Here is a 17,545-nt window from a genome sequence, read left to right as displayed (position 1 = left end):
TACACCAACTATAGTTTACCTACTTCTTACAGTATCTGAGAAACTGTACATAATCACAAAACTTATCCTTGATCACTGAAACATGAAAATGAGGTCAAGGTCAGATGAACATTGCCCAAAGGGAATGTACACTTTGCAATTATTCCATATACCAAAAACAGTTGACAACTAGACATAGATTTTTTTTTAGAAAACCTACATAATCACAACACTTCTTAACCTTGATCACTGATCCATGAAATGAGGTTAAGGTCAGGTGAATCCTGTGTGACAAACATGTAGATCTTGCAAATATGCAATACACCAATGTTTGATTATGAAGATGGCTTGACAATCCAAATATGGGGTGTTTGGTATGTTGTTTGATTAATTTCAGCACCAATTTTTATACATCCATGTACATAATGAGGGAGATAAACCGCAAACTGAACACTCAGTTAATGACCATTTCTGTCAAAGACTAATATATCAAGTGCAACTAAAACCCTTATGTACATGATAAGAACAAGTCTTGAACTGCCACTGTAATCAAAATTGCTCATTACTGAGAAACAATTTCATACAAAATACTTCCAACTTAAGATTTTCCTTATCTCCACATATAAGCAATTTTTATTTAAACAGTTTTTTCATCAAAGAATTACCTCTAACCTTGAACTTATACTTTCAATGTGTCAGATGTAACCAAATTCGAATAAAAGATAAAAAGAAACTGACAGCTTTTGAAATCAGATTGATCATACAAAACTCAAGTAACTAAATGTTTTAAAAAGCTCTGGAACAATCAAAATAGAATTGACTGCTTGTCAAAAATTCGGTTAATACATGAATGGCTTAAACCAATGAAATAAATGTAGTTATAAATCAATGATATAATACCAGAGATAATATTTACTGTTAAATTTTCCTAATAATTGATACCAGTAAATCTAGTTTGTTTAACAACTGACCCTGTCGCTAGATTTTCCGGACTCATCTTATGATTTATCATACAATAAAGCTAGGTCAATTATCTCGTATTTGGAAATACATCTCGACATTTATACCATAACGGATGACCAGACCAATTTATCATACAGGAGCAATGATTTCTAGATTTGATTTCCGACTTCTAATCATTAATGGATGTTTCTTTTGTCTAACTACCGAAATATTATATTAGATAATAACTCAAAACTCTAGAAGGTCATTCATCTGTAAATGAGACAGCAACCCAAATGACAATGAAAGCCGAAAGACATGAGACAGCAACCCAATGACAAAAATGGCCAAAAGACATGAGACAGCAACCCAATGACAAAAATGGCCAAAAGACATTTACAGAAGGTTTAATCACCTGCTTCTCTTCTTCATTACAAACAGCTAGTATTTTAAAAGCTGATAATGTTAAAATTAGAATTGTTCTGAGAGAATCTTTAGAGTAATTTTAGTCCCCAGATCAACATTGATTTGAATAGTTAATAATTATCGAAATATCAATAAAATTTATAAAAAAAAACGAAGATCATTTCTTGTATCATTTGCAAGAAAACTGGTTTAAGAATGAACATTTTTTTTTGTGGACATAAAGCAGACACCATATTCTAACAAAATAAAAATATTGTAAACAAACATGGGAATACACATGCATGCACTGATATATTTAAATATCACTATTTTCGTGATTTATTATCTTAATTGATGTAATTATATAATCTAAGTTTCACATACCAGTGACAAATTAAAGTTGCGTTATTTTTCTACTAATAAATGTCACCAAAAGATTTACTGCTTTTGAAAATTGGTATGAAACTAAAACTTAAACTAAAATAGTAATCTGATTTTACAAAAGAATCTCATGCAAATATGTATAGTTCAGGACAAATTGATATCAAAATAGATTCAGTTGAAATAGATTTTTGTGGTCATAAATAACCAGATGCTGTTATAAAGTATCGAAAGAGATTTGATTTCACTGCACATTCAATCTACAAATAGTAACAATGTTCTTTGTTTAAAAGTATCAACTAAGTACAATATGGTTATATCATGGTACATATGCATGTATAACCTAATAATCACCCTTCTCCAATTTTACATTCAAAATTACCTAAGTGAGACACCCCTCCCTCCCCTTTTTTAGTAAATAGTTTATTAATAACCATCAGTCATTTGTCAAATCAGTTAGAGTACCTCCAGAAAGAAACTTGTCTTTTGAGGGAAAGAGGGGAGAAGGCAAGGGTAAACAGGTATTCCCCTGTCTATCTATCTGTCCCAGAGTCTTTTCCTACATTGTCAATATGAACAAACATGAAACTTGAGCATAGTATGTACAACAAATGCTTGATGAAAATAATTCCATTCAGACAGCTTGAAGGGGAGATAACTGAACTATCTAATTGTAAACTGAAGATGGAGATGTCTCTCTAGTTCTATCTATAATGCTAAGAAGGTTATAGAAACCTAACCTAAGACTAGCTTAAAGACAGGACATTATTATTGTGTGCAACAATAAGGCCCCTCTATGGTATTTTCTTAGCCCCCCCCTTCCAAAAGGTTCTTGAACTTCATCCAGATTTTTTTACGATTGAACTCATGTTAAGACAATCAATTTAATGTTTCAATCTAAATGGATACCTAAGAAATGAAAATGCCATCAAAGAAATGTCAAAGAAAAGTAAAAAATGATTGGAAAGTTGAAAAACATTATGTCCTCTGCAACCTTATGTAGAAATTAGTTAATGATTTACATTTGTTAAAACAAGAATATATGTCCATTTGACACCATGACTCACTTGAAATATCAAATTTCCATATTCAGTTAAGTGCAAAATCTTGGTCAATATCCTAATTTGGCATATACAATGTATTTTAAAAAGTCCAGACAATAATGAACATGTGTACGGTACTTTAAAAGTAAAAAGTTGAACTGACCACAATTTTCATGGTATACTATGATACTATTCTAACCTGTTACTGGACAAATGAATGATGATGGACAGAACCACAGACCAGAAAACATTATGCCCCCTACTAAAGAAGACACAGCATAAACATGTACTTCGAACAGAATCCTTGCAAAGCTTAAGTAATTATTGTTAATGAGCAATCATAGGAGATTGAGAAATAACAGATATTTTGAAAGGTTGAGAAAATTAAACATGCAATAATTCAAAGGTGGTGTTGCATCATTGGAACAGTACTTTTGTAAAAGTTGATTGGATAAAAACTTTACAGGTGAGACTGCTTCAACTGCAAAATAATTTACACTGATGAAAGACGAAATTTGGAAAATTTCTAATATTGATGTTGTCATGAATGGCGGCTGTTTTAAAAACGTCAAGCGGTAAATTAAATGCATATTCAGGACGAGAACATGTTAATGTAATATAAACATCAACTCTGCCTTGTACTAGACCGACACTATGAGCTGGATTTTTTACATGCTACTTCAAAAGGTTACAGTCCAAATGGAATACATGTTACCCTACCCAGACACATTATTCTGACCCCGAGCCCACCAGCCTTTGCTCTTACTCCTTAATGCTGCATGCTTAGCAGAGATTAGCTTCAAATACCAATTCTTAGATTTTTGGTTTGACCCGGCCGGGTGCGAACACACAACCACCTGCACTTACTAGAGTTCAACATGCTACCAGGAGACCACCGATGCAGTTCTAATATTGATAATATCATTACAAGTAATATCAGTAAAAAACTTGTTATTTCTGTATTTATAGCTAACTAAATGATTATTCTATTCACTAACTACTACATTTACTACAATTACAACACCATGTCAAACAAAATTTTATATAAAATATTGGAAGATACACATGCAATCATAATCATAATTAATAAAATAAAATAAAATTTTAAATACAATGTCGGAAGATGCACATGCAATTCATTATGATAAAATATATAAATCAAACAACAAAATTCTTCACAAAGTACTCTCAGACTATTGTTTTTTTATTTTAGAGACCCTCAGAAATAAGTAACCTTATTATTTATGTGAACAATAATGTGAAAAAATAATTGAGAAAAATAATTGTCAAAATATTGTGAAAAAGCTGTGAAAATAGATGTCAAAATACTGTGAAAAATCATTAAAAACTGATAAATTTTTGCCAAAAGTTGAAAACAAACCCAGATAATTCAATTTCTATGCCAATATGTTAGATAATAAATATGCATTCATGGACTAATATTTGTGATGTTAGTGAACTACAGGTAACATGGTTAGAACATCTACATGCAGGTAAAAATAAGGGGGTCTACACCAAGTTTACCTTTATTGTATCAATATAGGCTTGAGATATTCTCGACTTTTCAACTTTATCAGTTATTGAAGCTTTACGAACTTTTCCTCTAAAGGGTATGACTACAAGAAATCATGTTTTGAAATCATTATAGATATCCTGAAAACGTATACATTAGTAATAAAAACAAAAACATACAACATGAATTCAATTAGTACATTAACGGTAAATTTCTGATTCAAAATAGAGAGCACGATTTGCTAAAACCTAGGAAAGTGTTAGTTACATAGAAGCAAGCTTTGGAAATTTACCATTTCCACAGATCACTGCAAAAGTAGACCTGACATATGGTCAAATCCTCCTCCAAATAAGAGAAAAACATATTTAAAACATGTCTGTCCCAAATATGAAACAAAAAGCATGTTCAGCCATATGTACCATCGCATACTGTGGATTAATTTATTTTCATAGAAACAAATTTTTATGGTTTGAGGAAAACTTGTATTTTCATTATTATTTGATTTCATAGTTTTGCCAAAGTCTTTTGAAAATGTGTATTTCGTTGAACATTTAAATTTGTGGTTTATCTTTACCCACTAAAGGTGGTACATAACACTACAGGGAGATAACTCTTTACAAATCAACTGAACGTTTTAATCACCTTCTATTGTTAAGGAAATATTAAGCTTCTCAATGATCAAAATAAGTGTTTGTCAAACTGCTATATATCCAATGAAATTTTTCCGATAAATTGTGTCGTTCAAGTTTTTTGAAATTTTTATATTTTTGTCAAAGGGTCAAAGTAAATATTTTGTCAAAATTTTATGAAAATTAAACGAGCCAAATTAATTTAAGTCAAGGTGTTTGGTACCACCTTATCCATTAAAATTGGTATCCCACTTAAAATAACGAATCAATAGTATATTCCTTACCAATTCAACATCTTGGATGATACAATCTCATAGGGTCAGATGTTTTCAAAGTTGCATTACAATTATGGTCAAGTCACAATTAATAACAGACAGCCTTTTGATTGGATCAATTTGTGCCTGACATTTCAATTGATGGCAGAATTTGAGAAAGACAGATAGCATTTTAAACTCAAAAATTTCCAAAACAAAATGACAAAACAAATGCCAAAAATGATTTATTTCATATATATCAAGATTGTATGAAATATTTGGTAAACATATATCAATGATTTGATCATCCAATCCATTCATTCTCAACATTTTTATTCTGACATATATTTTTTTCATTATGTAATTCAGAAAAATATATGAAAAAAGTAATGAGATTTATTGCAAAAAGTCATCGACAATAAAATTCTTAGAAATTTTGTGCATGAATCTTACAGATCTTTTTAACTGCTTATGATTAAAGGCAAGTGCTTTGACATGTAAAAAATTGCCATCAATAGTTTCTTTATGTAATGTTATATAAAAAAATAGCAAAATATAGAATAAATGGATTTTTAGGATAACATCAGAAGTTTTTTGCAGCCTTTGATACAATAAAAAAGAAACACACATTCTAAAAATAAATCATATTAGACACCAAACATAACATTTTCTCAATTTAAAATTCTCCGAGCTAGAATCCAATTTAGATATGTTTCACAGTTTCACAATAAATAGCCTACAAAACAAAACCTTTTTCGTAACTTTACAACCACTCAAACATAGAATAGCCAAGAGCAATAACACTTTCCTTAAAATGGAAGCCGTTCAAATCAATGTTATTAAGCACTAGTTTCGTAGAGGTTGTCATCATTAAGGTTACATATTAGTTAGTAACAGAAATTCAGCTATTCAAATGTAAAACGTGCCTTTAAAAACAAGTTATATTGATTCACAATTCTACATATTAACAATTAAAGTCCATTTTATTTTTGGTTGAAAATTCCTGCTAACAATGATTTAAAGTGCTTCTTATAAGTTACTCTTTTTAATGGAAGATTCGGCTTTTAGAACACATGTTTAGAAAGACACTTTATGTCTGAGCAATTACAAATGGGAACTATATCTCTCTAGACAACATTACACAACCCCACCCGGCTCCTTACTTTGAATGTACAGGAATAGTTCTTTGAGTGATACATTTAATTTCATTCAGGTTATTATATAAGGCAGATGACATGATTAGAAGAAGAAGAGATGGGCCAAAAAATTTATTGCCATGCATCATAATCCATTTTTTCATGTTTTATATTGAAATAAAGATCTGCTTATCGTACCCTATATAGACTTAGAAATGCTGTCCGTTCATCCAGTCTTGTAAGCACTTTACAGGAGTTATGTCTCTTTGAAATGTTATTTATATGGAACATTGCATTGTAAGAACTCCCACACCTACATTTCTTGTCAAATTTTTATGAAGTTTAAATCAAAGGCCAGTGTCGTCAGCAAGGTTTTGGAAGAGTGCTTACCAACTTTTTTTACAGGAGATATGCCTCTTGGAAATAAAAATAAATGGAAACAAATCTTGCCAGATATTTATGAATTTTACATCAAAGGCTTATGTCAGCAAAGTCTCAAATGAGTTCTAACATCACTTAAGATCAACTATCTTTAAGAGTTATGCCCCTTGGAAATATTAATTATATAGAAAATTGCATAGTTAAGTGCTCTCAATATAAAAAAGAAGATGTGGTATGATTGCCAATGAGACAACTCTCCACAAGAGACCAAATGACACAGAAATTAACAACTATAGGTCACCGTACGGCCTTCAACAATAAGCAAAGCCCATCAAGCACAGTCAGCTATAAAAGGCCCCGAAATGACAATGTAAAACAATTCAAACGAGAAAACTAACGGCCTAATCAAGTCTACATTTCTTGTAGAAATGTTATGAAATTTATATCAAAGGTTTATACATGTATCAGCAACGTCTTGTATCTTTTATTTTTACAGGAGTTATGTCTCTTTGATATGTTATTTATAAGGAACATTGCATTGTAAGAACTACCACAACTACATTTTTTGTCAAATTTTTATGAAGTTTATATCAAAGGCCATATCAGCAAGGTCTTGGAAGAGTGCTAACCAACTATTTTTACAGGAGTTATGCCTCTTGGAAATAAAAATATATGGAAAATAACAATGTTAGCCATTTTATGCCCACATTTCTCTAACATATTTATAAGAAGTTAAAAGAACAATTTTTAAAAATTTTTAGTTATTGCCCTTGGACAGATAAAGTATGTGCAATGTAGGGGACATTGGAACTCTATTCTTTTATAAACTTTCAATGACTGATAAAAATACAACAGCATTATTCTTGGTGTGTGGTTGTTAGTAAAAACACAGTCGTGCAAAACACATAATGGGATGTTTAGGTAGTGTCTACACCACTATTTTTTACATTACGTCAACACAGATCAAAGTCTGAACATTTATTTTTCAAAACTGCCTGAAGAAAAATGAAGTATCTTGTAAAATAGATATGCATAAAATGATATGATAATTTTTCATTAAAATATAATTCATGCTGTTTGTATGAAAAGCCTCTAGCACTGAACTGCATCATGAATTTTCTTTTAACATTTGAAAACATATCTATTCACATGAATAAATCAGACAAAAAATTATTTATAAATAAACAGGACCAAATTTTACTTTTATTATTTGAAAACAAAAATTTGACAAAAAAATACTATTCAAAACTCAATTTTTCTTATAAGAAACTGAGGCAAAATAGTTTTTAAATCCTTGAAATATAAAAAGCTATTTATTTCGATAAATATTCATTACATAGAAAAGTCTTTTCTTTTTCTTATTTGGTTAACCAGTGGTGATCACACGCAAAATGCTGACGGTTAACTGACTTATTCAGTCTACATACATGTAATATCTCACTTTTTTTTAATCTCTCCGTTAAATCTCAGCAAGAAAAATGATTGATGTCAGAATTACGACAGTTTAAGTCAGAAAGACGTGACAGTACATATAAATCATATCTATACCTTGTGATTTTATTATATGGCTATTACAATATTACATGTAGTGAACTACATGTACCAAAACAATATTATGTAATGATTAAGACATATGACATTACACTTAAATTAAATTAAAAGTCCTTTATAATAAATAGATTTTTCCTTCACTGAGAGTTTTATTTCAACATTTATCATGAATTTTATAGCAATTATTACTTTGAAAATTTTATTTTGTATTCTTAACCTATAATCAAATGCTACAAATATTTCAATTTTTGTGAATGTTTCAATCAAATTGTTACAAGAGCTGTTTAAATATCTGAAGCTGTTGCAATCAAAATTTCTCAAGATTGTAGTATTGTGTCTATCATTGAGTCATCTAAATCAAACAGTTTCGTCTTAGCAATAAGAAATTTCAACTTCTAACAATTTTTAAACAGCTTCTGTAACAATCTTAATAGTCCATTTTCAAATTATTGACTATATTTGTTGTAAAATGAGAGAAAAAGAATATTTCAAGAGAAATTATGGGTTTTTACTGAGAATTTTATTCATATAGCTATTTCATTGCTGTGGGTTTTTTCTGTTTTCATTTGTTAAGAAAAAGATCTGTTACTAATTTCGTTAAAATGACAGTCAAGTACACATAACAGCTTCATTAGGGACCGTTAATGAAATATCTACACCACTTTTCACAATTTAAATGTGGCGTAACTGTCTAAACAAACATACTTTTAATGGCAAATTAATAAAAGAATGATTGCTTCCTTTGAAGTTGTCAAAATAGAGGCTATCATTTATGAATTGCATGTCAGAAGAATTATGATGCTGAAGAGGTATTACAGATCGTTTTCTATTTTCCTAGTGCTGATTACATGGCAAATATCTTATATTTCACAATGTTTTTTGAATAGGTGAAGTTGTATGTAAGATAAAAACCTCTGGGGAATGCGATATGCATCAGTTTATGCAATACAATTAATATAAAGGTTAAAAGTACATTCAACAATCAAAACCTCTCCTCTGCAGCTGTATTATTATTCTGATTCAAATTCCAGAGCCTTGAAATGTAATATAATTTGGAAATTTCTCTGCTTAAAACATATCAATTATAGAAGATTCGTATTAAAATCGCTTATCTGATTGTATACGGTTCAAAAATAGATTTTAGAATAACTGTTTTCATATTTAAACTATACAATTAGTGGTAGATATCAAATTATTTTCCAGGCTACTTCTAATGAGCAATAATTATGTCTGTGAAACAGAAAAAGCCTTAGTTTAACTAGTAAACAAATGTATTAAAATGGACAAAAAACAAATTTTATATCTAAAAATAGTCATTTGTTAATCTTATAGTAGAAAGAAAACCTATTTTGTAGCAATAATTGGACTTTTAATGCAAATAAAATCAATGTAGAAATTTCTAATATGTACAATTCATCTAAATGATTTTTTTATACAAATTGAATGATTTCACTGGGGAAAAAAAAGATAAAGAAAAGGTAACCAAAAGATTTATACAATAAAAAATCTTAAGATGCAGAAGACCTGAAATAAATGCTTACATAAGCACCTTTGAAGAATAATGAATTCAGGTTGTTCACACATTGTGCAAACTTTGCATGATTAATGACTTGAACTCTCGGTAACAGACAATGCATGGTATTAGTATTACACAGAAAACAATATCCGGTTATGTTTTATACTTTTACAATGAAACACTCCAACATAGTACATAATATTAAACTAGTCAGAAGTATTTCTATTTTAGTATCTCTTATTTAAAAATAAATAGCTACTAAAAAGAAGAAAGGGCTTAGAAACTGTAGTAAGAGTTATTTTAAGTTATCAGAGTTTTAAAGGATTGTTTAAAGTAAAACTTTGCTGAATGAGAGGGGTACATGAAAAGAATCAGTCTTTATCATTTGACTGATAAAAATTTAAAACATGACACATTTGTGGTAACCATGTCAGTCTAAAAGGACCCATAATACAAAATTCTTTTCAAGAGCAATTTTAATTTTATGAGGAAATTAAAAAAAAAAAAATGAAATGACAAGTTGCAAGACAATATGTATGATGTTGGAGTGTTTCTGCGGTATAAATCACAAAATTATTACGAATTCAGTTTTAAAATTATTACCTTCTTCTTGCTCTTCTTCCGGAGCATCTATTTCAACTTCACATTCCTTCCCGTGCTCGTCTGAAACTCCAAAATGGATGTCATCTTTTTTCTGGTCAGAATCTGTCATCTTACAGTCATCACCGACCTTCATGGAAATATGAACAGGTTTTCCCGTTTCTGAAGAAAACAGATCTTAATGTTACAAAAAGGTGTTCAAAATGTCATACATTGATGAAACACCAAACTAATCCTAAACGTTCTCATTAGTTAAGATCACATCAGAATGATTTCCGCTCTCTACGATTCTTTAAGGAATAGATATCGCTGTTTACAGTGAAATCAGGTGGAAAATTAAACATCATTAGATCATCGATACAATACAAAGAGCAACAAGCAAACCTTACCTTCAGAGAGTTAATTAAAAGAATAAAATAGGTCTCAGGTGTGAAAGACATACACAGTGAATGACGTACAGTTTTGTCAAGTGAAATAATGCTTCTTTGTATAACATGCTCATGTATAAAAGTCATATACATATATCTTTAATCCCATCTAAAGGTTATAAATGACAGGTACTTGTAAACTGTACAAATTTAGTCAATCACCTATCAATTTACAATTCCATCTGTCGTATATGGCTGTTTAAGCATCAACAAAAGAAAATCAAAAGTGTTTAGCAAACAACTGTATGGTCATTAAAGTTTATATCATAATAAAATTATTTGATTTCATTCACAATTATAGGGAAAAAATCTGAATATGAAAGTTTCATTCACCAATTTTTCTGTTCAATGATATTAGCTAGCAAACACATGTTTGGTCATTAAAAGTTTATATCATAATAAAATTATTTGATTTCATTCATAAACATAGTAAAAAAAAAATCCCATTAAAAACATTCAATTCACCAATTTTTCTGTTCAATGATGTTAGCAGTTAAATTAGATTTTAATGATTGTAGTTAAAATAAAAGGTGTTCAATATGCAAAAAAGGGCTTTCAAATTCAATTAACTATATCAATTGAAAGATAAGATTTAAAAAAAAGTTATTTATAGTAACAAACATTAGATAGGACTTTTCTAAACCTTATTCATGTTTTTAAATTTAAGATTATAATGATTTTTACAAATGTATTACAATGAAAAGGGAATACAAACAAAAGGAAATGTTAATCAAATGCTTAAAAAACTTTTCATTATGAAGCCTTATGCCAACACATCTATGTTATATTATTCTAAAAATTGAAAAGAATTACAACCAAAACCATACATCTGTTAAACAATTTTCTTCCCTTTCAGTTCAATCTTAATTCATTAAGAGTATATATCACGTTGCAAATATACAAATATATCTAAAATGCTGGATGCTAGAATTTGTTTTCAAATCAAAGAAAAACCCATGTTCCAAATTACTAGGCATCAAATTGTTTCGACCATCAAATGAGAAAAAGCAATTCTATGTTAAGAACACTACTGCACTTGGATTCAAAATAATAACACTCACTTAAGTAATGGGGTCAAATTCAATTGACCAGTTTGAATAAATGAATTTAAACTGCAACTTGGAAAAAATTTTGGTCAATTGGTGTTGTGAAACAATGTTTGGTATTGAAATCAAAATTACTCACTTGTAACAGCTAGCATCAGGTAAATTAGTATAAGTTCTACCAGAGTGGCACATTCATTTTTTATTTCAAGTTATATTTTCAAAGCACCTTTTGATAAAATTAACACAGAACTGACCGCTTACAAGGAAACCTGTTAATACTAGTATTGATTCGATTGTTATTTAGTATAAAGATATCTTTTATTACGTAAATTAAAATTATCAACTACAATGAGGTACCAGGATATATTTTCAGTTATATTAACACCTTTTATGAAAACTGGTAAACAAAAACTAAAATAATTAATTTTACTTCCGACTTTTTTCAATACAAAATTAAAAAGATAACCACAAAATAAATGCTCAAAGCCATTTATCAAATTTATAATTAAATGAAAAACTTTTTCAGATTATAAACTTTCTCCTTTACTCGGTAAAATAAAAACAAGGCTAGAAAACAACCATGTCAGCAAGGGCACCCCTTTCCACATTTTTAAGTGACGCAGAGAGACTGATGCATACAAAGCAAATGTTTATAGATTGTCAATTTTCATAAATTTTGCCACTTGCAATTAATTCAGGATGTGTTCTGAGCATTAATATATGTTTTATTAAAATCCAAGCACTAAACTAAGTATTTTGGTGTGCGACCAATAATTTTTACACAGAGAATGTCTATATTGTAATAGCTAATAATACCTTATTCATTTAAATCCTAGCAAAAAATATGATTCTCGGAATTTTTTAACAAAAAGTAAGTTTTCTACACAATTTTGACTTGAGGAAAGAATTTGGAATGCACATTATGCCTATATTATAAATCAATTTTAAATGACATCCAACCACTATAAAATGATTCTCAAAATTGGTGATTTTTTTAACATTTTTTAATTATTTGTCAATAACTCAATACACCTATATCGTTTTTTCCAAAATAAATCAGCCTAATTTCACTAAAATACTATATGCATATCTACATATTAGGCACCACAACTGTGCAAAATTTCAGTAGCCTTCTACTTAAACGTTTGGAGTTTTGCGTATAAAAAAGACATTTCTCAAAAATTGTAATTTTATAACAAAAACAAAGTTTTTTCCAGAATTAATGAGCTGAATTTCACCAAAATATGATATGCACATCTACATATTATGCACAACAACTGTACAAAATTTCATTGGCCTCCTTCTTTTACTTTGAAGTTTTTGCATTTACAAAAACTGTTGACGGACAGACTGACAGACAGACAGACGGACGGACAAAGTGAAAAATAAAGGGCTCCAGCATCCTCGATGCAAAGCCCTATATATGTGTCCAAATATTGACCTGATATGCACTGTCCCATTTCCATGTTCAGTGAACCATGAAATCTGGGTCAAAACCCAGAGTTGTCAAATGCATCTATTTCACTTCATGATGATAATGTGTATCAAGTTTCATAATGATGTCACCAAATGGATGGACAGACAGAAAACAGTTTTAAAAACATAATGCCCCTCTACAATTGTAAGGAGAACATAAAAACAAGTGATGAATTATATGTCTACCTGTGACCCTTAGGGGAGGGGTGGGGCATATCTGTATAGAAACATACATTTTTTTGAAGGTCAAAACTAAAAAAAAAAATGCAATTTTTTTAGAGTGCATTTTTCTATCTACTTCTGTTGGTAATGGTATTGCAAAATGACTCCCTTTATATTCAAACAAAATCTTTATCCTGTTTGACAATCTACTTACACATCTCTGTAGTGAGTAGGCAGATGCAGATCAAGGATTTTGAAAAAGGGGGCCCCAAACTAGGCAACATTAGGAGTGGAAAATGTAAAAATTCTTTACATTAACCATATATGTAGCTCCATAAGGGGGGTCATGGCCATTTCAAAATTGTTTTTCTGCATCATACTGATATTTCTTCCTGCTTAAAAATATTGACTCAGCCTATATGTCTAATGGTATAGTGCAAAGTAGAATATGTTCACATCTCGTTATTGCGAACCCAATGAAAGTTTTCCACAGTGCCATCTCTATCTTGACCAGGTATTTAAACTTTTGCAAGTTCACCTGTCCTATTGAATAGATACAATAGCTATTGTTCTCTGTGTAGTTTATTCTCTGGGACCTTTAAATTTCTTCTAAGAGAAATCTATCATTCATTGATTAAATTACCTGAGTAAAAAAAATTTCTTATATATAGACAAAAATACTGTTTTTATACTCATTAACTGTGTGTGATGATGTAGTTATTCAATATTAATAATATATTTTCATTCAGTTTAATATAAACATTGATTCAATCATAAAAATTTGATTTCTGACAAAACTTTCAACATTATTCCTTTTAAAAAAAAATTTGTTTGACATGAATAAGAACTTGAAAATAATGATGTTTCAAATTAAGATCTTCTTAAATGTATTCTATAACTAAACAAAAAAAAAATCAAATTTCAATAGGAACATTGATAAAACTTTTGTTAGAAATCAACTTTTTATGATTGAATCAATGTTTATATTAAACTGAATGAAAATATATTATTAATATTGAATAAATACATCAGCACACCCAATTAATGAGTATAAAAAAAGTATTTTTGTCTATATATAAGAATTTTTTTTTACACAGGTAATTTAATCAATGAATGATAGATTTCTCTTAGAAGAAATTTAAAGGTCCCAGTGAATAAACTACACAGAGAAAAATAGCTATTGTATTCATTCAATAGGACAGGTGAACTTGCAAAAGTTTAAATACCTGGTCAAGATAGAGATGGCACTGTGGAAAACTTTCATTGGGTTCGCAATAACATTATATTGTCCAAAAATCTCTGCAATATTTGCAGCTGTACATTAATAGTCATCAATCAATCAATCATTAATTTCTAGTGGACATTTTTTAACTCTGAGAGTACTGTGATTTTAATCATACATTTTTTAATCTCTGAAAGTTCCATGATTTTTTTAAACTTCAAGAGTACCGTGATATTAATCATAATTTTTTAAAACCCTATAACACTTATGTGTACCATGATTTTAATTATTCGTGATTTTGATTATACATTAATTAATCTCTGAAAGTACTATGATTTTTTTTAAACTTTAAGAGTACCGTGATACTAATTATACTTTTATTTAAACCCTATAACACTAGTGTATGCCATGATTTTATAAATACATTTTTTAAACTCCAAGAGTACATTGATTTTAATGATACTTTTTCTATAAAACAACACAGTACTCATCAACACTAAGTAACACTAAGTAATCAACATGTCAAGAAAAAATCTGTATTAATTATTTATCTGAAGACTTTCAATGACTTAAGCATTTCAGAAGCTATTTTCTTCAACAGGAGTTAACCTGGAGTTCACCTTTTGAGTACATTTTATTATTAATCTAATACCTATATATTAATTTATCTAATTATCAAATGAGTTAAATTTAGTTTGATAGATCTGAAATAAGGTGATGATGATGGATGGCTGTTTGACGTCCAGTTGCAAATTAAATGCATATTTAGGACGAAAACATGATATAAACCCTTCATTGTTCTTGACTGACACACTCAGCCAGAATTTTAATGTGCCAGTTCAAAAGGTGACAGTACCCAGGATGACATGTCCCCGTACCCAGAATTATTATTCTGACTCAAAGCCGACTAGTCTTTGCTCTTACTCCTAAATGTTGTGTGCTTAGCAGAGAAGCAGCAAATATCAATTTTCACGTCTTTGGTTTGACTTGGCAAGGATTCACACCCATGACCTCCAGCACTCGAGGAGAGCACACTACCATGACACATCTGAGTCGGTCAATCAGAAACAAGCGATATCTCAAAATATGAAGCTTTATCATGAGATCATTGTCCACCATCCTTGTTCAATCCCCAATCATTAAAAACATTGTTTTTCTTAAAGGGAACCTTGCCAAGCCAAAGACAATAAATTTTTTTTTCTTTGTCTGATTTTTTTATAACAGTTAGGAGATAAAAATAAGATTATTCATTTATGTCAAAAATGTTATCATTTATTGATGTCACCAGAGTAATATCAATCATTTCACTGAAATTCGTAGTAATGTCTTATTTTTCATCAAAAAAGAAAATTTTCTTTATTTTTTTTAATGACACCTTTTTCTCAATTTAATTTTTAAGTATATGATGCAAAATTCTCTCTCTTTGATAACCTCCCAAAATTTAGTATCCCATGAAAATCAGCGATCCAATGTATCTTAATAATAATGATTTAGAATTATGGTTTCTTACCAGGAACAGTGTCCACTAAATCCAACATGAAAATTTCAGCAAAATCTGTCAAACGGAAATTTGAACATAAACTGTCAAATCTTCCCAGACTGTTTTAATGAGCATAAAACAAACACAAATATTTATAAATTTAAAGAAATGTCAACTTGTTTTTCTTACTGTACAACAAACTAAACATGGTTTGATAACAGAATATATCTTTACTTTTAGCTCAACTTATGACGTCAATACCAAAGTCAATTTAATATTGTGTTAATTAAAGCTTACTCAAATCACAAAAGTTTAAAAGTTTACAAGATTTCACAATACAATATTAAAATCTTACCACAAGAAAGCATTACACAATATTAGATCAGATTTGTTTAACAGGTTTTAATATCGACAGCTCACTGGGAATATAGAATTTTTAAATCTGGTTAATTATAAAACAGATAGAAAAAAATATTTGGCAGAAGATAAGACAATTGCACAAGAGAGAAGCCAGGCAGTGGTTAGATAACCCTCTATCAGGTTTTGTAATACTGGAAACATTTTCAGTCAAACAGGGACATTTACCATGCTAAAAAAGAATGTTGGGCAGTAATCCTTTAGTTCATTTACCATACATAAAACGAATCAATAATTCATTAAATATCTTTATAGATTCATCACCAAAACATGTGTGAATTGATTTAGACTTCGTTTCTATTTCAAGTTGTTCTGTTAATTTTCCTGCAGATTTGGTTTCCCCAATTTTCCATCAATAAATTTGTAACATTGATTATATTTGTTGATAACTGAAACATTGGTATCTTTTCACATAAGAATATCTTGTCCTTTGGGAAAATAGATTTCTGCATTTGCTTCAAGATATTTTTGAAGGTCAAATCTGAACATCAGGGGTCATAAAGTCAATCCATTGAAAATTTCACCTCTGGCCAAACTAAAGTATCATGGTACCATTTATCAATGTTCCATCAATAAATGGATACATTTGTAATCTGAGAATAATTCTATTGGTTGAATTCAATATTCATGGATTTCTTGCATACTGATTGTTAGAAAAAAATATTCTGCAAAATCAGTCATTCATATCTGACTGAATTTTTTCATATATTTTGAAGGGTATATGTCAGTTAGACAGAAACCTAATGACAAAAATAGCCAAGAAACATCTAGAGGTAAACGTACTGTCTTCAACAATAAACAGGTGTCTATGCTATATGTCAAGTTCTAAATCGGTCCAAGTTTTAAAAAGCTGTGAAGAAATTTAAGAGAAACAATCAAAGATCTGCCATAGCATTGAATTGTTTGGTAACAGAGATTATTCCTTTTGTATATTATGAATTGCTAATTGTTAATGACGTAGCAGCAACGAAGGACACATATTTT

The 17,545-nt window shown here is 29.6% G+C and overlaps 2 protein-coding genes across 7 annotated transcripts in view; one reads left to right on the top strand and one right to left on the bottom strand.

The window, feature by feature from the left end:
- Window positions 1–17,545, top strand: part of LOC127698854 (aftiphilin-like) — a 538,231-nt gene that overhangs the window by 154,534 nt on the left and 366,152 nt on the right. The gene's annotated exons all lie outside the window — the stretch shown is intronic.
- Window positions 1–17,545, bottom strand: part of LOC127698874 (uncharacterized) — a 101,630-nt gene that overhangs the window by 8,388 nt on the left and 75,697 nt on the right. For 5 of the 6 annotated variants that reach the window (XR_007980973.1, XM_052202580.1, XM_052202583.1 and 2 more), the window contains 2 exons: window positions 10,334–10,492; window positions 4,275–4,366 (listed from right to left, as the gene is read on the bottom strand). Coding sequence is in view for 5 of the 6 variants with exons in the window: in XM_052202580.1 (XP_052058540.1) it covers window positions 4,275–4,366; window positions 10,334–10,492 (251 nt within the window). In the remaining variant the exon portion in view is untranslated. The remainder of the gene's footprint in view (window positions 1–4,274; window positions 4,367–10,333; window positions 10,493–17,545) is intronic. The other variant, XM_052202584.1, reaches the window with a different exon arrangement.

This window comes from Mytilus californianus, unplaced genomic scaffold (assembly GCF_021869535.1).
Source record: "Mytilus californianus isolate M0D057914Y unplaced genomic scaffold, xbMytCali1.0.p SCAF_4, whole genome shotgun sequence".
In the NCBI taxonomy this organism is placed as follows: Eukaryota; Metazoa; Mollusca; class Bivalvia; order Mytilida; family Mytilidae; genus Mytilus; species Mytilus californianus.
Note: the sequence above shows the minus strand (reverse complement) of the source record. Positions and strands in the feature narration are given on the sequence as shown.